This window comes from Onychomys torridus, chromosome 1 (genome assembly GCF_903995425.1).
Source record: "Onychomys torridus chromosome 1, mOncTor1.1, whole genome shotgun sequence".
Lineage (NCBI taxonomy): Eukaryota > Metazoa > Chordata > Mammalia > Rodentia > Cricetidae > Onychomys > Onychomys torridus.
Window position 1 is genome coordinate 82,155,111 of NC_050443.1, and position 24,951 is coordinate 82,180,061.

Consider the following 24,951-nt stretch of genomic DNA (forward strand, 5'->3'; position numbering starts at 1 on the left):
TGTATTAATTGCCATGTATTGCAAGTAGAAACTTCTCTGATGTGAGTTGATGGATGCACAAATCTACAGGTATAGCAATAGCATTATGAGTCATTTCAATGTTAAGATCAGTTAGCAGAATAGTAGGTTCTTCCTTAGGGCCTATGACATATCTAGTAACAGGTTATTGACCCCAGTAATGTTGCCAGGCATGGGTTCTATCTAGTTGAGATGACTTTAAATCTGATCAGAAATCTGATCAGAAATAAGTAAGAAAACTTACTCCCATAATATTTGAGCCTTTCTTGCAATGGTAGCTATATCTTGCCAAGGTAGTCATTGTTACAGGTCATAGAGTTCATATATGAGTAGGATTATGCCTACCATCTTCTAGATAAATGAAAGTCAGCCAAGGGAAATGAAGCTTTCAGATCAGTACCTCATTGATTTCTCTCTCTTTTATGGCTCAGATATGTGGTGTCTTCAGCAATAGAGTATGATAGATTATAAGTGTACTTAACTAAGGTGCACAATGTGGTACATTAAAACATGTAATACAAGGTGCTATTGTCAGATCAGTGTAATTAGTATATTCACAGCCCCAGACATTTATCATATTTCAATGCTAAAACTTTTGTGTGTTTTGATGTTTGGTGTTTTTGATTAAAAAATAAGAAGAAAACAGAACAATCATTTGACTCTGAGAATAAAGCATGACCTTGAATTCATTCAAATGCCTATGTTTTTAAAACTATGTACATACTTATATACAAATGCACAAAATTTTTTAAAGGCATACAATTTACAAAAATTATAGATAACAAATAAAAATATTTGTGGAATTATGTTATTGAGTGACAGTTTTCATCTTAGAGAGGAAGAAATATAATGGGCCCTAATATAACACTACCTTAGACCTTTAACAATTGTTAGTCATATAATTAAGATAAACTATTTTATAACCATTTTCTCAGTCAGTTTCCTGGGCAAATTGGTTGCTACAATGCCTTGTTGGCTAATACCAAATGATCTTGGGGTAGGGATAGACCTTGATTGAATTGTGCATTTTATCTGTTATCCTAAGGAAAGTATGAAGAAGAAACAAACACTCTTATTCCTTGTGGTCAGAACGGTTATGTAGAAAGTATTCTTCAGTAGGATGGGCTAGCCTTCACTAGAACACAAGGCATCAAAATACAAGAAAGTAGGATGGAGTTTAACCCTCTAGTAACCTGTGTTCCTTAGTGTTCCATCAGAGTTACAAACTTCTGGAAATGCACACACACACACACACACACACACACACACACCACACATGCTCACACACACACACACACACCACACATGCTCACACACACACACACACACACCACACATGCACACACACACACACACCACACATGCTCACACACACACACACACACCACACACATGCTCACACACACACACATGCTCACACACACACACACACCACACATGCACACACACACACCACACATGCACACACACACACACACACCACACATGCTCACACACACACACACACACACCACACATGCACACACACACACACACCACACATGCACACACACACACACACACCACACATGCTCACACACACACACACACCACACACATGCTCACACACACACACATGCTCACACACACACACACACACACCACACATGCACACACACACACACACACCACACATGCTCACACACACACACACACACACATGCTCACACACACACACACCACACACATGCTCACACACACACACACACACACACCACACATGCTCACACACACACACACACACACACACACCACACATGCACACACACACACACACAGTGAGGATTTATTTGGTTCATGTTCATTTGCATCATTTGGTTGATAATAGCATATTATCAAATGGTTTGCAGGAAAGGAAAGAGAGAAAGACAGGACTGGACTACAGAAGGGCATTAGCTCCAAGGACAGAATCCCAGTGACTGACTTCATCTAGCCAGGTTCTACCTCTAGAGGAGTGTCAGGCCTTGGACCCATGAGCCCAGGGGAGACATTTCATGTTCAAACCATATCTGGAATAGGTGATCTTTGACTGAGTTGAGACTGTAAGTTTTTAGCTCGAAATGCACAGAAAAGCATCAATGTGAAGATTATCTGTGTTGTTGTTTATCTTATGGAAATTTGCTTGCTGACTGCTATGGGCCAATTGACTTGTAGTTCATTTCATTATAGTACTATAAAATTAGTGTATGGTGTTATCTTAACATCAGTAGAAACAATAGGATACAATAAATAAATGTAGTAAATCTCCAAAATGAATCAGAGCTAGATTTAAATTATCAATCTGCTTGATGATTAACACATTTCTATGGGTGTGTAGGGATAGTATGCAGGAAGACTACTTATATTCCTACTTTTACAAAAATAATTTCATTTAATTTTGCCATTACTTTTTAACACAGCTATAAATGTCATACTTTGTAGGTAGGTATGGGTACTGAATTGAGATCTTCCTACTTGACCTATAGCATCAATTGAATTTATGTTGTGTGCTTGCTATCTGACATTCAGATGCAAATGTCACTGTGGAATGCAGAAGCAAAACAAACTTCCCAGTGTTTTTTCTTTCTCATAGAAATTAATATTTCTATCTTTTCATCTATTGATTCAAAGTAATGCTCAGCATTGTAGTTTTAGGTTTTGTCCTTTTCACTTAAAATTAATGTGTTAATGCAGTCTTTGGAAAATCTAGAATGTGAATTCTTCTATACATTGTCCTAAGAAAAGTTCTTTGTCTATTAAAATCATGATAAAATACATGTTTTAAAGCACAATACTCAAAGTTGATGCCCCTTTTATGCTAAAGATTCCTGGGCTTGGTCTCCAAGAACATGGTGAGCACTTAGTCACTAGGCAGTCTTGCAGAAATATCTTTGGATGAAATTTAACAATAAATTAAGATGAGCTTTGTTATTTACACTTTGTTGGTACTTGACTATTGAGAACAAAGGAATTCAAGCTGATGACTTTATCATAGGGAAATTTCCCACAAAATCTCTGTACCATGCTTTCCTATAAAAGCAAGAAAGACATAGTTTGAACTGGACCAGTGGTTTTTGCTGGGTCCACTCCAGGACTCCAAGGACGGAGGACCAGGGATGAGAAAAACAAATAGTCAAAAGGTGTGCTGCAAGGGCTGATGACCCAAGTCAGTGAGTGTATTCGTATCATAGCTTCTCATACACCCCTCAAATGAGAAAGCAGAAAATAAGTCAGTAAAGAGCGTTAGATATCCAGACTTCAGGGAGATCAGAACAGCACTAGTGTCCTCTTGTGCAAGGTGCATGCTGAAACAGTAAGGACAGCATTTTGCATCTAAGTGTCTGGAACACCTGACCATAGCTCTTGGGGAAACTGTCAGGCCCCAGTCTCTGGCTTTGAGGACCCTCAGAATGCTGGTGCCAGTCTCTTGCTTGCCTTGCCAAGCATGACCTTATCAGGGAAGAAAAGTTTAAAACTTTAACACTTTAGGACCTTTGACTCTATCTAGCCCCTGATGATGGTTCAATGGTAGAAAGAACCAGTAGGTTGAGACTGACAAGAATGATAGGAACCCCTCTTAGAGTACAGAAGCTAAAGCAAAGGGAGAAGAAAGAATTTAGCATGGATATTCATAATAGTAAGTTTGCATAGAAATAAACATCTGCACTAAATCCTAGGTAGAGTTTCTCCAATTACAGTTTCTCCTACATAGCACCCATTGTATTGGCAATATCAAACAACCACAGAAAAGGCCATGAGAACCTGGAAATGGTCTGATGTGTCATGGATCAGTGTGGGCATGGTCACTTGTTCACAGTAGGTATATGAGGCAATCTGGTTTAGGCAGATGGACGTCCAGGAATATGAAGATCAGGGGATCAACTCAAAATACTTTGTGTCATTGTAGCTGGTAATGATTAGAACAAAATGGAACACTGAGGAAGAAAAGGCTGTGTGTGCCGCCCACCTTTAGCTACCAGAAGGGACAGTGAGGATGAGACAGGCCTGGAATGAGTACAGCAGGTGTAGAACTTGATTTTGCAGACTAAAAGCCAATTAAATGGTCAATCTTAGGTTAGGTAAAAAAGCACCTCCCTCATGAAAGCTAGAGAGTCCAGGAAAAATTGAAGGGGTTCATAGAAGTACTTAGCACTGCTGCATCAATGAGTATAAATAGCAATAGAAAATGGGGTGGAAGGCTGTAAGTGGGGGAAAGATGTTAGGGAAATGGGGAAAGGGAGAGGGAGATGAGGAAATTACCCTAAGTAACTGTGTAAGAAAATATCATGAGGAAATTTACTTCTTTGAAAACTACTAAAAAATAAAATGAGAAGTAGATCCAGAATTGGGGCAATGCCCACCCTAGAATGACACAGAGATAGATGTATGTGGTAGGTGATGTGGGTGGTTATTCACAGTGCTGGCAACAGATGATGACTGTAATACTAACATCTGAGGAGGAGACTACCCATTGCAGTGAGTAAGCAAGTAATGAGCATGTGTTATTTTTGACAGAGGCAAAAAATTGTGAGTGTCAAGTGAATATGAAATTCTTAGATCAGGAAACCATTAATCATATGTCTAAAAACATAACATAATTTCTTAAACTGAAGATGATGAAATTTAGCTATACATAGTTTAGTCTAGTAGAAATATTTATAATCTACAAATCCAGACTTATAGATAATATCTGTAAGTAATGTGGTATTTCTAGGTGGAAATAACAGTTACAGTAAGTGTTACATAAAAGTCAATTACATCCAGAGTAAGAAATTAGTTTTTCACTATGTCTTTGGGTAGTCTTGAACTCCTGATCCTCTTGCTTCCTCTTCCCAAGTGCTGGGATTAAAGGTGTGTGCCATCACTGGAGGGCCTCTATGGTTAACTGGTGGCTATCAATACCCTCTGATCTCCAGGCAAGCTTTCTTGGTTAGAATACAAAAACAATATCATACAACATTTCTCCTTTTTGTATTTTTTTCAGGAGCAATTTGTAATTTCCAGGAAGGAAAATTTTCTTTACTTCTTCAAACATTTTCCCTAAAGTATCTACATTTGAATTGGCTAATAAGGTGTCATACATATACTGGTAAATTATAGACTGAGGAAATTGTACATGAATCATTTCCAATGTCTGGCACAGGGTGGCACTGTTTAACATCCTTTGTGGGAGAACCTTCTATTGATATCTCTTAGGAGGCTGATAATTATTATAAGTAGGCACCATGAAGGCAAGTTTTTCTCTATCCTTTTTTTGTAAATGTGTAGTGATTCAACAAGTATTTATTTATTTATTTATTTATTTATTTATTTATTTATTTATTTATTTATTTATTTATAAATATTTATTTGAGACAGGGTTTCTCCATGCAGTTTTGGTGCCTGTCCTGGATCTCACTCTGTAGACCAAGCTGGCCTTGAACTCACAGAGATCCACCTGCCTCTGCCTCCCCAAGTGCTGGGATTAAAGGCTTGCACTACCACTGCCTGGCTTTAACAGGCTTTTAATGGATAACTATAATAGGCCATCCTTTAGGTATCAAAGAGGGCAGCAGTATTCCAGGCTGTAAAGATCACATTAGCTGAATCACTTTATTAACAGCTTTTAGATCTGTTACCATTTTCCATTTTCCAGATTTCTTTTTAATAACAAATATAGGAGAATGCCAAGGACTGGTCAATTCCTCAATATGTTGAGCATTTAGCTGATGTTGTGCCAGCAGTTCTAAGGCCTGTAATTTTCCTGATGTCAAAGGCCATTGTTTCACCCAGACATGTTTGTCAATCAGCTATTTAAGAGTTAAGACTGTTGGTACCTTTGAAAGATTAACAGCTGTTGTGCCCTGTTTTTGTACAACCTGAATGGTTGGTGACTATTCTTTATAATACTTTTTAATATTTTTTGCAGAAACATATGTTAGTTTATGGTTTGTTTTTGAGATTGGAAGAATGTTAAGCTGGGTATTCTATCATTGCTGTAACAAATCAAGCTCCCATAAATTATTATTATATTAGCCACATATGGCTTTAGTTTTCCTCTCTGCCCTTCTGGCCCCATACATTTGATTCAACCCATCTTATACTTTGTTTTACCCAAGATAAAGTTTCAATCCCTAAGAGCTGAAAACATTTACCTCCTAAAGAGGTCAATTTGGGGCAGTTATTGTTACATCTGCCCCTGTGTCTATAGGACCTATAAATTACAATGTCATTTATTTGTACCCTTTTTTTGGGGGGGGTCTTTGGTTACTTATAGAGGTCTGCAGGCAACATCATGGCTACAGGAGAGCAATGCAGGTCACAAAGATTGGCATGGTCCCTGTGGCAGCAGGGCCCTTAGACACCAACATAGCCATAGTTGGTGGTCTAGACTGGGGCATCCACACAGTCTTTGGTGGCAACATGGGTCATGGATGTTAATACTGACCCCAGCTGCTGTAGGACCAGGGATCCAGACATGGCTCTTGGCAGCAACCTGGGCTCATATATCATATGTCTCTGGGTGGCAAGCAGGCTACCCATATCATCCTGCTCCACATCTCCTTTGCTTTGTCTGTTTTACCTCTTTCCATAGCACATGGGCCATTCCATTTCTCTTTCACTCCCATTTCTCCACCACACATTTGCTCATCACAATGACACCCTCCTGCCTGGCGTCACAAGGCACTGGATGGACTTGTGAATGTCTTCAGCCAGCTCAGGCCTTGAGGACACAGGTTGGCCTGTGGGTGGCTTCCACCCACCTGATCCAAGTGGCATCAGGCAGGTCTTTCCTTTACATTAATTTTTAATGAAGTTTAGCATACAAATAATTGTATGAATGCATGACAATTTTTATTGATTGATAATTCTCTACATTATAACATGAATACTAGCCATTTTATCTCCATTCTACTCCCCCATTCTGCGTCTCACATTGGAGCACTTCATGTATCTCTTCTTACTTTCATGTATTTTTGTCTGTGGTTTACTGGGTTTAACAAGTCACTTACTGAGTGTAGATGGGAGGTAATTTAGTTGAGCAAGGGCACCTTATCTATGGCTAACCTACTAAAAGAAAATAGCACCCCATCCCCTAATAACCATTAATTTCCAAAATGTCCTGGGAGGGGTGCAGTCTCATGAGCCTTTTCATCATCCATGATACAACTAAACTGATAGAATTTTAAGAACTGTTTTTTTTTATTTTTCTCTTATTTTTGAGTGTATAATATAATTACATTTTTCTCTTTCCTCCTGCAAACCTCCATATGCCCCTGCTTGCTCTCTTTCATCATCTGTCTTTCAAACTCATAGACTCTTTTTTTCTATTACTGTTACTGTATGCATAAAGTATTTGTATATACATATACATTCCTAGATATAACCTATTCAGCCTGAATAATGTTACTTGTATGTTTTCAAGGTTGACGTTTGGTATTGGATAACCAATTGGTGTTCTTTTCCCTGGGAAAACCTTTTTCCACCCTCAACATTGCTTGCTTGCCTATAGTTCTTTGTGTAGGGAAGAGACCTCATGGGCTTTTGCCTGTCCACTTTGGCTGTCTATTGTTGTTCTTGTTCAGCTCATATTTAGGCAGTCATGGTGGTGAGATTTTATGGACATAGCTTCTGAAATTACTAGGAGACATATTCTCACAGCAAACTCTAATCTCTGGCTTTTATTATAATCCTCCAGTTCTCTTTTCTGCACTGTTTTCTGAACCTTAGGCATGGGAGGTTTTTGTTTTTGTTTTTGTTTTTTGTTTTTTGTATATGAATCCATGGGCACTGAGTCCCCAACTCTTAGTTTGATTGATTAAGTATAATTTTTATGTGAATTTTTTTTCTAGATGGAGACTGTCTAACAATTTCTCAAGTATCACATGTAACTTATGGTGGATCTTATATTTATGCTAGTAGGTTCTTTTATTGGTGAAGAAAGTAGAAATTGCTTCAATGTGTAATTAATTGATTATATATAGGGGAGCCATTGCAATTAACAGATATTGCAGTAGTGCTAGAAATGCTGGTTATATGTATTAAATAATGTACTTTAACTTTTACCTAAATGTTAAAAAAATTATATGAGAAACAAAATAAACATAAAACTAAAGTTAAAATTATTGCTTAAAGCAATAATGGTATGCATAAGTTTTCAGGAGCCTGTAAAAAAAAGGAATTCCTTTTTAAAAATTCTTCTTTCATAATATACTTCCAATTGCAGGTGCTTCTCTCTCCATCCATTCCTGTATCCCCCACCTCCTACCTCTCCTTTCCCTCAGATCTCCTCCATTTCCCTTCAGAAAAAAGCAGGCATTCCAGAGATATCAAACAAACATGACATAACTGTAGGCAGAGTTTTTATGTGTCCAGGTAGTTGCTCCCAAATAACCACACAGAGGCTTATTATGGATTATAAATGCTCAGCCAATAGCTCAGCCTTGTTACTAGCTATCTATTACAATTTAAAATAACCTATATTTCTTATCAAAGTTCTACCATGTGGCTCATGGCTTGTAACCTAATTTTCTACATGTCCTGCTTCCTCTGTGTCTGACTCAAGACTCCTCAGACTCTACTCTTCTTCTTTCCAGCTTTCTCTCTGTCCTGAAAAATGCTGCCTAGCTATTGGCCAATCAGTTTTTTATTAATAATGAGAGCAATGCATTTTCACAGTATAAAGAAGGGTTATGCCACAGAATTTCCCCCTAATTAAAAAGGAAAGTTTTTACTTTAATGTAGTAAACTTATATACAACAAATCAGTTATCAAGTACAGTTACAATATCTAGTCCATTTGTATTTGGCAAAATTAGAGAAAACATTCTGTTATTTATCTTGCCTTTGTGATTCTAAAGTCCTTTTTTTTTTTTTTTTTTTTTTTTAGTTTTGGTCCCTATCTTGGATCTCACTCTATAGACCAGGCTGGCCTTGAACTCACAAAGATCTGCCTGGTTCTGTCTCCCAAGTGCTGGGATTAAAGGCGTGCACCACTGCCACCTGGCCTGACTCTAAAGGCTTGTACCTAATTTACCTCTGTAGGTGGAGTTTTCCTGTCCCATAGCCACTCTCAAATAACCACTCAGAGGCTTAATATTAATTACAATGCCTGGCCAATAGCTCAGGCTTATTATTAACTCATATTTTAAGTTAACCCGTAATCCTTATTTACTCTCCGCCATGTGATGGTACCTTTATTAGCATGACACATTTATCTCCTGCACCCTCTGTGTCTGGCTGGCAACTCTAGATTCTGCCCTTCTTCCTCCCAGAATTCTCAGTTTGGCTCTCTCACTCAATTTAATTCTGTTTAGCTACTTGCCAGTCATCTTCTTTATTAACTAATGAGAGTAATGCATATTCACAGTGTACAGAAGGATTATTCCATAGCACATAACAAGTTACAATAAGACTGGAGACACAGGGATGGGTGAGGCAACACAGTAGGAGGAAAAAGTATCCTAAGAGCAGTTGAAAAAGTTAGAGACACTCCAACTCCTCTTGTTAGAGAAGTCCCACAAAAAATACCAAACCAACAAACATATTTGCAAAGGACCTAGAAAAGACCTATGCAGGCTTTGTGATTGTCACTTCAGTTTCCCTGAGCTCATATGGGCCCTCTTTAGTTGATTCTGTGGACCATATTCTCCTGATGTTCTTGTACCCTCTGGCTCCTACATTCTTCCTCTCCATCTTTTGAGGGGTTCCTTGAGCTCCAGTGGGAAGGATCCTATGTAGATCTTCAATTTGGGCTCTCTCTGCTTTATGTTTGTCTGTGGGTTTCTGCATCTGCTCCCTCCAGCTGCCTGAGGAAGCTTTTCTGAAAGGAATTCTAAAGAATACAAAAGGCATTAGCTACAACAAGAAAAGAAATAGAACCAACAACAGACTTCATCAAAAGAAAGAATGTTCAATTATAAAAATGAAAATGCAAAACATGGTGATAATGTTCATAAATGAAACTATATGACAGAGAAAGCCCATGATCTACTCATAGAAAAGAAGACAGCTTATTAAAGGCATAAGCAACTTGTTTAAACAGAAATTTCACAAAGAAAGTTAGTGAATAGCCAATTTGGAGATGAAAATATGCACAGAACTCTTATTCATTAAAAAATGAAAAGAAATTACAATGAGATGTCAATGTACATCTACAGTGTACATAAAAAATCTGTCAGTCACAGATTAAGTCTATTATTTTTACATTTTATCAAGTGAACATCAACAATGTTCCAAGAATGGAAAAAAAGTAAGACCTAGATATAATATTTGTAACATTTTAAATAACTTGCCTGAACATATTTATGGCTTAATAAAATTTAGTAGGTAAGACTACATGATCTGTAGTTATCAAGAGGGCCAGTAGTCATGTCCACTATATTAACCTAGACCTAGAATATGCTCAGGTAAAACCATCATGGCACAGATCCTTACATTTTCAAACTAAGTATAAACATAACAGAAAAAGTAGAGGGTTTATACAAGCAAGAATACAGAAAAATGATCTTTTCTGTGCATTTTTTTTTCTCTGAATCACATTAGAATCTGGAGCAGGTGCTGCAATGAATAAATAAGTATCCAATACACTGAACCTATAATAAGTAAGTACAAGTGACATGAACTCAGAAACCTCCCAATGTAAATACAGGAGTGAAATTGACATGGCATGTAATCTGCAGAGAGTGTTAAAATCCTGCACAAGGTATGACCTCAGAGAAGGGGAGATGTTAGAAACTCAGAACACAGGCCCTAGTTCTGACCCCAAATCATGTTGTTCATATTAACAAGATATGGGCATTGATATGCAAACCATGAGGTACAAAGATTTAATTTTTTTATAAACCGTCATAAGTCAATAGTGAGGTAATGAAGAAAGCTTATCCTTTTGTAGCTACAATTTGAATTCTAAGAAAAAAATTTGCTTCAGAAAAACATGGTTTAAAATAAATTTAAACAAAATTTACATAACAATGAACAACTGAGTCATTGTTAAGAAAGAGTTAGCTCTCTTCTCACTACTGGCTTGAGTCATTCTTTCTTAGACACTTGGTTAATTCTATCTTAGTTATTATTTTATATTTAAAAATTCATTTTTTAAAGACGAGTCTTATGTAACTCAAGCTGTCCTTGAATTGAGTATGTAACCAAGGATAAACTCAGACTCCTAATTCTCCTGACTTTTTCTCCCAAGTGGCTCAGATTACAAATGGACACAACATGCTGAATGTCTGTGTCAACTGAAATTTAAATTGTATTCCAGTCAGAAGTTAATTAAAAACTTAAACACAAACATGAAATAGTAGCTATGAGTATGTATGTTAGTTTAGATGTATTGTTGAGAAAAGCATTAATGGTATGGTAGTTCAATTTGAGGAAGAATGAAAAGAGAAGGAGGAAAGTTCATGATAGTTCTTTTTCTGAACTCTATCAAAAATCATAATCTGAAGGTAATGGAAAAGCAAAGAACACTTATATTCAAACATATTATGGAGATAGTAAAACGAGAGGCAGAAGTAAACAGGCATTTTGACCTGGTTAGTGCAGTATGAGGAGCCTCCTGGGTAATTTTCCTTGTCACACCTCTTTGGAGTCTCATGGGCCTTTTGACAACAGGCTTGATGTACATGCTGGGATGCTTGTTAGAGGGTCAGATCCATGAGCCACTAGAGCAAACCGTACATATATGTGGGAAGTGCACTGGTCCTTTTGTTGGTAAAACACTAGGGTCAGGTAAGACACTAAGACCCTTACAACAGAGCCCATGAAATAGTCTGCTGAGGTCTAACTGGAGGGTGGGAGAAACCAGACAAAAGAGGAGAGTGGAGAGGGATGCCGACAGCAGAAGGACCACAGGTGTGAGGTGGAAGAGAACAACCCACGGGGTGTTGGAATTAAGTGCATCAGCAGGAAGATGGCAGACATGTTTCTTTCCAGGTGACATCATCAAAGATGGGGAAAGTAACCAGAATTGTCATTATTCAAGCAGTCCTAAAAGTGACATTCACCATGTATTTTATTTCTTTTTTGCTTTTCATTTAGCTTTGAGATTGGGGTCATTTCTGTATCCCTTTTTCCTTTGTCAGGAAGTAAGCTCTCTGACAGGTTTAACCTGACATCTAGTCTTGGGTATAGATAGTGTATTTAGTGTTATGGCTTCCTGTGTCTAACTCCCTCACCCTCATTAGACACAATTTAGTTTATTGCAAATTAGTGGCCAGTCTTTCCCAGATATTGGATTTATTTGATGCTGACTGAGATATGGCTTCATATTCTTTCTTTCATTTTTCCCTGCCATTTTATCCCTATGTCAATTTGATAATTGATGTTTCTTATCAAAATAACTACTTCATACATACTATATATGTGTATATATACATGCATATACTTTTTCACATACGATTCTATCATATTTAAATATATATTTATTTAATTATATATTAACTATCTTTTACATTATTTTTCTAGATGAGTTTTTTGTTTTGTTTTTGTTTCTCATTTTTTAAAACAGTTTTTCTGTGTAGTCCTGGCTATCTTGAAGCTTGTTCTGTAGACCAGGCTGGCCTTGAATTCAGGGGTCTACCTGTCTCTGTTTCTTGAGTGCAGGGATTAAAGGTGTGCACCACCACTGCCTGGCTCTGGATGAGGTTTTAAAAAGTTCATATAATACTGGCTTTATTGTCAATGAATTTATATTAACAACTTATCTTTATTGATTGTCTATTTTGATGTTGATTTAATAGTTTCCTAGTTTTTTATGTTGATAACTTGAATAAATATCTTTTCTAATAAATGTATATTCATTAGGTTATAATTTTCACTTACATGCTGATATGTAGTTTTTCTAATGTTATTCAGTTTAAAAGATCGTTTTCCTGAGTCACTTATTTTTTTTCTGATATGGATAAAATACTAACTGATAGTGGTAGTTGTCTCTGCTTTGGGGGCATTCCATCTTATACCAATATCCTAGTATTATCCTTAGAAAACAACAAATTGTAATTATTTATAAGCTAATTTAATAGTTTATGTTAGATTGTACAAAAATTTATAAGATATACTGTGTTCAGGGGAGCTGAGATAGATATAGAAAGAAATACTAAAGCTTGAGTAAAAGTGTTTTGATAATTGACTGGAAATGGTGCCAGTTAAATAAATAAAACATAGCAGTAATATTTCTAAAAGCTGGGTCATTTCTGTGAAAATAATAATATATGATTCTATTATATATAATGTATTTATATGGTGATATAAATTATGGGAGAAAGCAATTGAGTATGACAGAGTGATGAAATTCATAACATGTTGATACTTTTATTTATGAGAAGCCATGCAGATTTTTCTCAAAGAACTTTTATTTTCACATTTAGATTCCGGCAACCAGAATTGGAATTTCAGTCTTTACTTGAAATTTGTCTTTCTGTAGATGAATTAGAAGTCATGAAAATGAGCAAGGTACTTTTTTATAAAATGACTTGACAATAGGCAGAGGATCGATGTCAGAAAAAGACATAGATAAAACTACAAAAATGGTTTTACCAGGAGAAAACAAAAGCAAAACAAAAAGAAAGAAGGAATCTACTGTCTTGAAACAACTAATAGATACTAGCTTCCTAAGAGGATGGGGAGAGAAATTTTTTAGGAGGAATCTTCAACAGCATACACTAAGAATTTGATGGTCACTAAAATGGACCACTGGATTCATCAGCTTCTGTTGACAGTGTAGCTTGGATGTCTTGGCACATAATGGAGCACAGATACCAAGGTCACTTTCCAGAAAAACTAAAGAATGCCACATCTACACAATTTACCTGGGATTATATTTAACACATAGTAATCTACACCTAAGGAAGCATATTGACTACAGTATGTCTCTGGAAAAGTACATACTTAAAAACAGTTCTTCAGTAACTTTGTCATCCTGGGTGGTAGATAGGCTTCTCCTATGCATTTCTGACCTATAAGGAGTGTAAGGAAATAGTGTAAGATATAGAACATCTATTTTGTTGCCTAATTGCATACTTTGGGGAGAGTTACCTAGTTCCCCACCCTCTATATATGTATGAGAGAGGAAGAGGAGAAGTTTTACTTCCTTGAACAGTTTTGATGATCGGATAAATATAGATAAGAAAACAATAGCATCTGACACATTGTATATGTTCTGGTACAAAACCTCTGGATTTCAATAGTATACTGTGTCATTTGTTATAACACAGTCTTTAATTTTTTTGCATTAAAAATAAGGGCAAGGATGTTTTTCTCCCTTCCCCTCTCTCTTCCCTTTCCCTCTTTTTCCCTGTTTCTCTTCCTCTTTCTCCTTCTCTTTCTTTGTCTGTCTTTCCTTACATTCTGTTCTGTTAGGTCCTTTTCTATCTTTCTTATTTTTTCTCTAACGTTTCTCTTAAGAGTCAGGCAGTGATTTGTTAAAGTAGTAGTGCAATTAATGATTCAATTACTGAGATATAATTGCTTCAATGCAAAATACATGTGCTGGAAGAGAAGCCTATAGTTCTAGGATATCAGGAAATATTAAAATTCTTTAATAATTAAGCAGTATTGACTAAGTACCAGAGAGATGTTTATGTGGTAAACTCATTCAATTGTCTAATTACCCTTCTTTTCCCAGCCTCCATTATGCTCATCTTCAATAATACCAATTCCCAGCCTCCGACCTTTCTCCTCACTGGTATCCCGGGTCTGAGAGCAGCTCAGGTCTGGATCTCCATTCCCTTTTGTCTCCTGTACATAATTGCCCTCTCTGGGAACAGCATGATCCTGCTGGTGATCCTTCGTGAGCACAGCCTTCATGAGCCTATGTACTATTTCCTCTCTATGCTTTCAGTCACAGACCTAAGCCTGTCTCTGTGCACGCTTTCCACTACACTTGGTGTTCTCTGGTTTGAAGCTCGAGAGATCAACTTAAATGCTTGCATTGCCCAGATGTTCTTTCTCCATGGGTTTACTTTTATGGAGTCTGGGGTTCTGCTGGCCATGGCCTTTGATCGTTTTGTGGCCATCTGTGATCCACTAAGATACACCACAATTCTTACCAATAGCAGGATTGCCCAGATCGGCATAATTGTGCTGATAAGGAATGTTGCTGTCATGTTGCCAGTCGTGCTGTTTGTTAAGAGGCTGTCCTTCTGCAGATCTTTGGTTCTTTCACATTCCTACTGCTACCATGTTGATCTCATTCAGCTCTCATGTACGGACAACAGAATCAATAGCGTTCTTGGTCTGTTTGCACTGTTCTCCACTACAGGGTTTGACTGCCCATGTATCTTGCTCTCCTATGTACTGATCATTCGATCAGTCCTCAGCATTGCTTCCTCAGAGGAGCGACAGAAAGCCTTCAATACATGCATATCCCACATCAGTGCTGTAGCCATCTTCTACATCCCTCTCATCAGCTTGTCTCTTGTACACCGCTATGGCCGTTCAGCACCTGCCTTTGTTCACACCATCATGGCCAATGTCTTCCTGCTCATTCCTCCTGTGCTCAACCCTATCATCTACAGTGTGAAGACAAAGCAAATTCGAAAGGCTATTATCAAGGTTTTCAATCACAAGCAGAGCCAAATCTAAACAATAATGATCTCAGTAGAAAAGAACATTTAAGAATAAATAATTTTATAGAATGAGGTAATTTTACTCAAAGTAACCCAAAATACTTTTAAGATGTCAAGCTATGGAATTTTTAAATCGTATAATAATTGCTTATTCACTTTCTCTGTCAATAAATTTATATTAATGCCATTTAAATTATAATTTTAATATAACATGAACTACTGTAGGTGAATAACTTCTCATATTTATCAATAGCACTATTAATCTGTATAAGTAATAAATCATATTCTCCAGAAAATTAAATATGAATTTAGTGTGGGAAATTGTAGAAGAGTCAGTTGTTTTATTTTTAATTATACAGAAAATTATTTTAATCAGTTTTATATGTTTTACTGAAAATTGTTGATTTTCTCACTGCTTCCTAAATTACTATATTATTGATTAAATCCTAAAATACATACCAGCATTTAACTTTGAGTCTTGTATCAGTGAATCTGTCTTGTCTTTTATTATATACTGAAGAAAACAGATCTAGATAAAATCTGAGATTTTTCTCAGATGCTAATTATATTAATCTCAGTTCTATGCTTAAGCAGCTGAAGGATAATCACAGTAGATCTGAAGTTATTGGGCTCACTATAAAATAAAATTTTTTTCTAAAGTTCTAGTAATCAATCCTTTTAATAATTTTAAAACAAAAATGATTAATTTATTTAGGTGCTTATTATTAGATAAATTACAGCTTACATTCAAGAGTCATCAAAGGGTCCAGATATTCCTTTGTCTAAAATTTATATATGGGTTCATATATTTGTGGGAAAACATTAGATAATTTTTATCTTATACTGGTATTGGCATTGCAATTCACTTCACATAGACCAGGACTTATGTTCAGTTGGTGCATTCTGTGAATAGGAGTGAGAAACCATAATTATCCATTTTGGTGGTTGAGACTCATTTGGTTTCAGTCAATACAAGTTGGCAGTTTTTTTTCCTAGTACTTTCAGCAGATAGCTTATTTTCTCCTGAGATGTTAATAAGTTTCCTTGCTGGCTCTGGCTTTGGTTAAAACTAAACGGTGATTGGCATGGGTGCAGTGGGAACTGGTTGGGCAGTTCTTTTGGAGGAAAGATATCATGTGTGAGATACAATGTGGAGGTTTGATTTTTTGTGTGTCCCACAATAGGAAAAATTAAATTTCTGATAGAAAATAAGAAAGCTATTTACTGGCCTGGGACACTGGAAGATTTAAATATTTGGAAGCTATGTAATAAAAAGTCAACAGTTAACTGTTTCAGAAGTAAGAACATTTTTACATATATTACATATAAAGTATAATATTTTCCATTACTTTACTCTTTTTCAATATTCCCACTTTATAAGATCTTCCCCCAAAGACCATTTCAGCCATTTATCAAATAGCTCTGACTCCCTTTTCATTAAACCATCTCTCTGAGATTTTGCATTGTATGATTTATGTGTATAGTTTTTTTCCTACAGAAAGGAATCCCTTTGATTTGATTTTCAATTGGAAAGTCTAATTAACTATTTCTTTTTTTCAAGTTTTCTGATGCTAATAGTAAGTTCCATAATTTTTAGAGTTATTATTTGCAGGTAAAATTGGAAGGCACTGGTTGGTGGTGGCGCACGCCTTTAATCCCAGCACTCGGGAGGCAGAGGCAGGCGGATCTCTGTGAGTTCAAGGCCAGCCTGGTCTACAAAGTGAGTTCCAGGAAAGGCACAAAGCTACACAGAGAAACCCTGTCTCTAAAAAAAAAAAAAATTGGAAGGAAATTTGCCAGGTCAATTACAAGTGAGGGTCTTCCTAATTTAGCCTGCCATTTCAATCCAAAGATTATACCCAGCCTCTGAGCATAGGCAATAGAGTCTTAGTTACAATTTGCCTATAGTGGCAATACTGTGACTGTAGGGCATGAGTGGGAGAAGACTCATGTCAAATAGAAGCTAAGACTAAGATGCTGTGTTAGATGCAGTGTCAGAGTCCAGTGTGCAGACAGAAAACACACATCAGTTTGAACAGGTAGAATTCGATATAAACAATCATTAACATGGAAGCAAAGTAATAAGGAAATTGATTAACCAGAACTACATAATCTAGTGGACATAGATATAAGGAACAACGAGTGGCAAGATGCAGCTACTAAGGTGAAGCTCTCCTTTTGTTCTGTGCCCATGAAGTCATGGAGGTGTCTTATTTTTGACACTTGAAAAGATACCCACCCTCCCTATTGCCAGAAAAGGTCTTTCCATACAAAGATGCTACTGGGAGGAGAGCACTGCTGTGCCTGAAAGTTGTAGATGCTTTCTACATGGATCAGACAGCTGGTGACAGGCCATCTTCTCAGCATGACGTTGTGTGCTCAGGTTCCCAGATTTTTTGTTATATGGAGCTTTTAAGGTACATGCACATACCAAGGGCAGAATAGATGTAGAAGAAGCTACCCCAGTCAGAGTGCTGTTCATTATGTACATGAGTCTTCTGGTTTAGCCGTTGCTGTCACAGAGGATAGGTAGAGAACAATGTCAGTGGTTTAGTGTTGAAGAGAGTTGTGCACTGCTGGAAATTTTTCTTAGGAAAAGAATGCATGACCATCAACTGTATCAAAAGCTTATCTTTTAACATCACTCCAGCAAATTACAAAGAAATTAGGTAGAGAAGCTCTCCTTCCTGTGTTTCTTCACTACCATCGACAGACAAGAATTAACACTGTATCAGATAGCAAAAGAAAAAAAAATGTTACTATGTCCACAGCATTATTATAGAACAGAGAAAAGAAATGTGGAACCGAGAGTTGGCAAATCAAAACAAGCTAGGCACTATTACAAATGGATATTGCCTAATCTTGCATAACTACGTCTGCATGTTTATCAAATATGCTTGATGATTGTCTACCCAGGAAATTAAAAGGAAATGATTTACAAGTCAGATCTTATTTCTCTGTGGACAGAGTTTACCTCACAGCTCCCTAATTTCCTCCACACATCTGGATTATTCATAAATGAGTATTAAGAAGTGATGTTGGATGTCTCACACTCTCCGTGTTAGCTAGGAAAAACACAAAAGGTGCATGGTGCTGGTGTATCATGAGGTGTTTTCAAGTTCTCCAGAGCTTATCCAGCTTATGATTGCATGTTTATTGGTTACTTTTATTGTTGCTGTTACCAAACACATGACAAGAATCAACTTGAAGTTTTATTTGACTCAGGGTTCTGGTGATAGCAACCATCAAATAAGGAAGGCACTGTGGAAGAAGTGTGAGGTAATTGGTTACATCATGACTACAGCCTCCAGGAATCAGAAAAAGATGAATGCTGTTACTGAGCCAGCTTCCTCACCCCCTTTATTGACTCCAGCATCCCAGCCCATAATCTATGGTTATCCAAATTTAGGGTTGGACTTCCCCTCAGTTATGGAAATACCATCATATAGACACACTCAAAGGTATGCCACATTAAGATCCCTCATGAGTCTCATGTCTTAATGCAATCATATTAGCAGTTGAAATTGACCATGGAGGTATGGTTGTTGTAACAGTGATTAGAAAATAAGGCAAAATAATTTGTTATTGATGCTCTAGAAATAAATGATAATGAGATAAACTCAAAGCATATAGATTCACAGATCTGGTCATATCATGAGTCATTATTTACTCCTGCTGTCATGGGAATCCATGTTTGGTCTGTTTTGTTGTTTTTGATATTGTTAATCTGGGTATTTTTTATTGTTTGAGAATTTTACAATGCATATAAGTGTATTGTTTTAATCAAATACACTCCCATTTCCTCTCCTTTAATTTCTTCTGTATTCTCCCTACCACTTTCCCTCTCAACCTGATGTGTTCTTGTATTTTCTCTTATGCTTACCATGCCCATTTAGTGGTATCACTATTGCATGACTATAGAACCATCTACTGGAGCAAGGATAGCCTTTCCAGGATTGCATCCCTGAAGAAAATTTACTCTTCCTTCCCTAGCATGCATCAAATGAAAGTAGCTTCTCAGCTAGGGGTGGGACTTCATGAGTCCCTCCACTATCCATGCTGGGACTTTGGCTGGCTTAATCTTGTACTTTAGTCCCAGGGAATCCAATGCCTTTTTCTATGCATGTGGTGCACAGACATACATGAAGGCCAAATATTCATACACATAAAATAAATAAATATAAAAAATAAAATAAATAAAAGCTAGGCATAGTAGCATGCTTTTGTAATTAACGATCCAGGGATATCGAGACAAGTGGTTCCTCGGATAGCCTAGGCTATATAAAGAATCCAGGCCACTGAAAAACCCTGTCATGTTGTTTAGCTTGGTCTATTTGTGGGACTCTTAGCAGTGGGATCAGGGATTGTTCCTAACACTTGAGCTGGCTTTTGGGAGCCTATTCCCCATACTGGGTTGCCTTGCTCAGCCTTAATACAAAGGGAGGAGCATAGTCCTACATCAACTTGATATGCCATGCTTTGTTGACACCCATGGGAGGCCTGCCCCTTTCTGAACAGAAACAGAGGGGGAGTGGGTTGGTGGAGGGAAAAAGGGAGGCTGGAGGAGAGGAAAGGGAGGAGAAGTGGATGGAAAACTGCACTTGAGATGAAAAATAAATGAAAAAATTGATTAATAATAATAAAAATAAAAACCCTGTCACAATGAAAATGGAGAGCAGTGTCTAAAACAATGTCAGTTGTGGTTCTGTGGTATCCACACACTTGTCTACATATGCAAGTACATTTGCACAGAGATGTGCATTTGCACACACACACAACTGACCACCCTTATGGAAGGCGCAAGTGAGAGGAAAGGGAGAGGCTAAGTATTAACTTTGACTATAAACTTTATAGTTTTAGCCTTGTGTTAATATTTTTAATTATATGTTCATCTCATATAAATATATGTTCAACCTCAAGCTAGAAGTTGAGAATCAGTTTGCTTTATTTCCTACAGATTTCATTTCTTCTAGGAAAAAAGTTGTCGTTGCATTGTACTGATTGCTTTACTGATAGTTAATTGCATACTTGGAGTGATTGTTCATTTCTTAATCAATTTTTGTAACAAATTCATTTGTCTTTACATAAATCCAAGCTCAATTTTAGTGAATGGGAAGTCCTTGACAAATGTTTTGAAGGATTTGTTTGTAGAAACAATTTAATTGAAACCCTGTTTAAAAGCCTTCCAAGCCAGATGGGACATAGTAATTTATAGATGCAAATTTATCAGGGAAAATACAAACATATTTCTTATATTATTATCCCAACACTTCTACAACATGTTATACAGAGTGACTTGAAGAACAGAATTTAATTGTGCTGCAGTTCTGGAATGTGAAGTTCACAATCACAGTGTCAAGAGAATTGATTCCTTTTCTGACCTTTATCTCTTATGTTGCTCCTGGCTTTGTTGACTTGAAAAAAATCTTTGATTTTAGGTGCATCAACTTGGTGTCTCCTTGTCTGTATAGTATTAATACTGTGTGTTTGTCTGTATCAAATTCCTCATGTATACAAGGTCTCCAGTTACATCAGAGGAGCAGTTCACTATAGACTGGTATGACATTTTGTTTCTGTAACTAAGTTCATATGCAATGACTCTTCTCCAAGAAAGATCACATTCAGAAGTATTAGGAACTAGAATACAAATGTATTCATGTTATGGGGGCTCAGTTCACTAACAACAGTTCTTCAGCTAGGGTTCATATATTTTCTTGGCATTTGTTTGCAGTATGTATTGCTGCAAGCTGCAAAAATATACAAAGTAGGATTTCAGCTGATTATGACAAAGCTAATACCTGGAAGAAGCCAAGGGCTTTCCAGAGGTCAAGCTGAGGCTCAAGGAGCCTTGGTGATATTTGTTTTTTGATTATCAGCCGTTTCCTGCTATGAGTTTCTTGTGTGCTATTATAGCTTTTCCATCATTTATTGGGCACCATTTCCCCTCTACTAAAGGAATATTTAGATAACCTTCTGCGCTGACAGCTATGCACAGCCAGAACCCCAGTTCAAGCCTCCCCGTAATTATCATCATTGGCAGCATCCAGCCAGATCCATTCCCAGATGGAGGAAAGTACCTTATCAGAGATACCTCTGAACTCTCTAAGAACAGACTTAAGTGTCCAGACTACCCATTTGAGAAGGCGTGGTGGGTGTGTCAATTAAGTTTAACTTCCTCCTTTCCCAAATCTTACCCCTAGTTCCAGATCTCCCTTTAACTATCACCAGAGGCATCTAGCTGTACACAGGTTGCCTCTCTACTGCACATTTTTCCCCACCCTGCAGATAACTGGCAGAGAGCTTGGACAGATAGGAGCCACAGGAAGAAAGAAGACAGTTTTATTTTTTCCCATTGATGTAGCAACTTATAGATTCTTAATATTTTCTACCAATCATGTTTAAGACTATAGTGGAGCACATAAGATCCCTCTTCTTAGATATTACCCAAATTTAGTCTTTAGTTAATTCATTTCCCCATTAGTCACTTCTCTTTTGGGTTGCAAATGATAATTAACAATTACTGCCTCTGTATGTGATTCTTACTACCCCTCCATTTAACCTTGGAAGCCTGGTGGTCACTGCTTGTGGAAAATTCTTAACTACCTTTGTGACCCTGTAGAATTCAAGCCTGGTGACCTTGCTCAACCAGGGGATTGCTATTGCTTGGGTTTACAGCTGGACTCCTGAGAGATGTGAAGAACTTAGAGGTGGAGAAAGGAGAGGGATAAGGAGGATTTTGACTAGAGTGTATGTTTGGACGAGATGGAAGATGATGAAGAGTCAGATGGGGAAGTCCTAGCTGGATAAGAACAAGGTGAAAAGGACCTAAATGAGGCAGAATTAAGATGAGAGAATTAAGATAGAACTTAGAGGGAGAAGTAGATAAATATAGAGAGAAATCAGGCAAGAAAGGAGCTAGGCATGAGAACAGAACTGAAGCTGTGTATATAGGATGTTATGCCAGAGGAATTAAAGTGAATGGACTAAAGACCTCGGTGTGCTGAGATTCCATTTCCCGAAAATGGTAAATAGTCCTCGCCATTCATAGTTTATCTCCTGAGCCCCTGAGAAGTATTAAGGCTGGTCCAACTAATATTATACAAGAATGTATGACACCCCAACAATATAAACAACAAAATTCTACCTGAAATTATAATTATATTTACCTTTGGGCCAGATGTGATCTTACTGGAATGTGATACAAAACCTTAGATGATAGAAAGATAATAAGAGCATCTTGCCTAGTCACCAGAGTTGGGAAGCAGTGGCTGAGACAGTGGGCTCATTTTCCAGGCAGCAGCTGTCACTCTATATTTGGAGAAAGCCCCACTATTTCCACATCAACTCTGAATGCACTAACAGAACCATCTTCAGTGATGAGCAGTGGAGACAAGAGATAACACCCATAGATAAATTACCTAACAAAGCAATATACAAAGTTGTATACATTATGAGATATGTATATGCTATGCTATGAAGAACTTTTAAGAGCAATAGAAGACAAAACAAAAATACCATCTAAGGCTGAGACATAATAACCCAAGGAACATAAATGAATAGATGAGCCACAGATCTTAAATGTAGATATAAACCTCTCTATGGATCTTATTCAATCTTTATGAGTGGTTAGAATTCATGACATAAGTCAATTCTGAATCTCCACAGATTTTCATTACTTGTCTTGACATGTTTTAAGCAAGGACACCATAGGGTTCATCTTTACCTGAAAGACTTGAAAATTAAGATCTCAGGATATTATCTCTGGGAATTCAGAAAAATGGCTCACATTTAGGAGTAGAAATTACCATCAGTGAATTTTCAAGTGTTTCTAAACTTGACCATATAAAACATTTACTCACAAGCAAATGATTTATATGTCTGAATTTAGAGTAGGTTGAGAACTATAGTGTACAGTGTGTAGACATTTTACCCTCAGGAATGTTTGCCTGTCAGTCTGAAGAAAATGATTACCTAGTTCAAACAAACAGTATTCAATTTAATAGTCTCTCCCCTATAGTTTTCTAAGTCTTTTACCAGATCCAAAGACTGCATGCTTTATATGTCTCCTCCCCATTATCCATCTGAGGAAAGACTTCACTAGAAAGCTTTCTAAGGCTTTCAAGGATGTTCTGAAAAGTCATTTCCCTTAGCTTTGGTAGGAAAGAAAGTTCAACTATTTTCTTGCAAAGACTCAAATGAAACATACTTTAAAAATGCTTTAAGATGATAATTCTGAAAGAAATTAATGTTTAATTGTATGACCAGAATTTTAAAGACTTTCCTATGACTTAAACCTTATGATATATTTTCTTTATGAAAGAATTCTTTCTTTTTTATTTTCCAAAGAATGTTTAATGAATTGATAAAATTTGTTAATTATGTCCTTTGATCATTTTCCTGGAGCTACTGAGATCCTTGTCTCAGGGGTCTTTTCTACAGATGCCTCTGCTGACCCTGTCCCTGATCTGTTTGGTTCTAACTCCATATATGATGGGGTTGAGCATGGGAGGAACAAGCAGATAGACATTAGCAAACATGATAAGCACAATTCGGGGAACATGGTGGCCAAAGCGGTGGGTGAGGAAGGTGAAAAGTGCTGGGATATAGAAAGCCAGGATGACACAGACATGGGAAGCACATGTACCAAAAGCTTTGAGACGGGCTTCACCTGAGGGCAATCTCAGCACAGCTCTCAGAATCATCACATAAGATACACTGATGACAATTATATCAAAGCCAACCACAGAAAAAGCCACAAAGAGTCCATATCCACGATTGACTTTGGTATCAGCACACACCAACTTGAGTACAGCCATGTGCTCACAATAGGACTGAGGAATAACCTTATTGGGGCAGAAGGGCATCCTGGAGATCATGAAGCAGAAGGGGCTTACCCACAGCAGCCCTCTGACCATCACAGCTGCCCCAAGTTTGATGACTACAGATGTGGTCAGGATGCTGGAATGTCGGAGTGGGAAGCAGATAGCCACATAGCGGTCCAAGGCCATAGTCATGAGCACCCCAGACTCCACAGAAGAAAAGGCATGTATGAAGAACACCTGGATGAGGCAGGCATGGTATTCAATCTTATGATCCTGAAACCAGAGTATGGCCAGCATTTTAGGTTGTGTGGAGGTAGACAGGACCAGGTCAGTAATAGCCAGCAAGGCCAGGAAGAGGTACATAGGTTCATGCAATGTGTGGTCAATTCGGATTATGTGCAGGATGGTGACATTTCCAGTCACTGCCACAATATACATGACACAGAATGGAAAGGCAATCCAAAATTGATAATTCTCCAGCCCTGGGATTCCAAGCAAGATGAAGAACAGAGGATGGGAAGAGTTGTTCCTTGAAGCCACCATGAG

At 37.4% G+C, this 24,951-nt stretch overlaps 2 protein-coding genes across 2 annotated transcripts; one reads left to right on the forward strand and one right to left on the reverse strand.

Moving 5' to 3' along the window:
- The first annotated feature begins 6,671 nt into the window (after positions 1-6,671).
- Positions 6,672-15,599, forward strand: LOC118572546 (olfactory receptor 51F2). The gene is made up of 2 exons (XM_036172268.1): positions 6,672-6,699; positions 14,641-15,599. The coding sequence occupies exons 1-2, from the start codon at positions 6,672-6,674 to the stop codon at positions 15,597-15,599; spliced, it is 987 nt and encodes a 328-aa protein (XP_036028161.1).
- An 8,404-nt stretch (positions 15,600-24,003) lies between these two features.
- Positions 24,004-24,951, reverse strand: LOC118576471 (olfactory receptor 52R1-like). Its single transcript, XM_036176720.1, has one exon. The coding sequence runs from the start codon at positions 24,946-24,948 to the stop codon at positions 24,004-24,006; it is 945 nt and encodes a 314-aa protein (XP_036032613.1). The 5' UTR covers positions 24,949-24,951.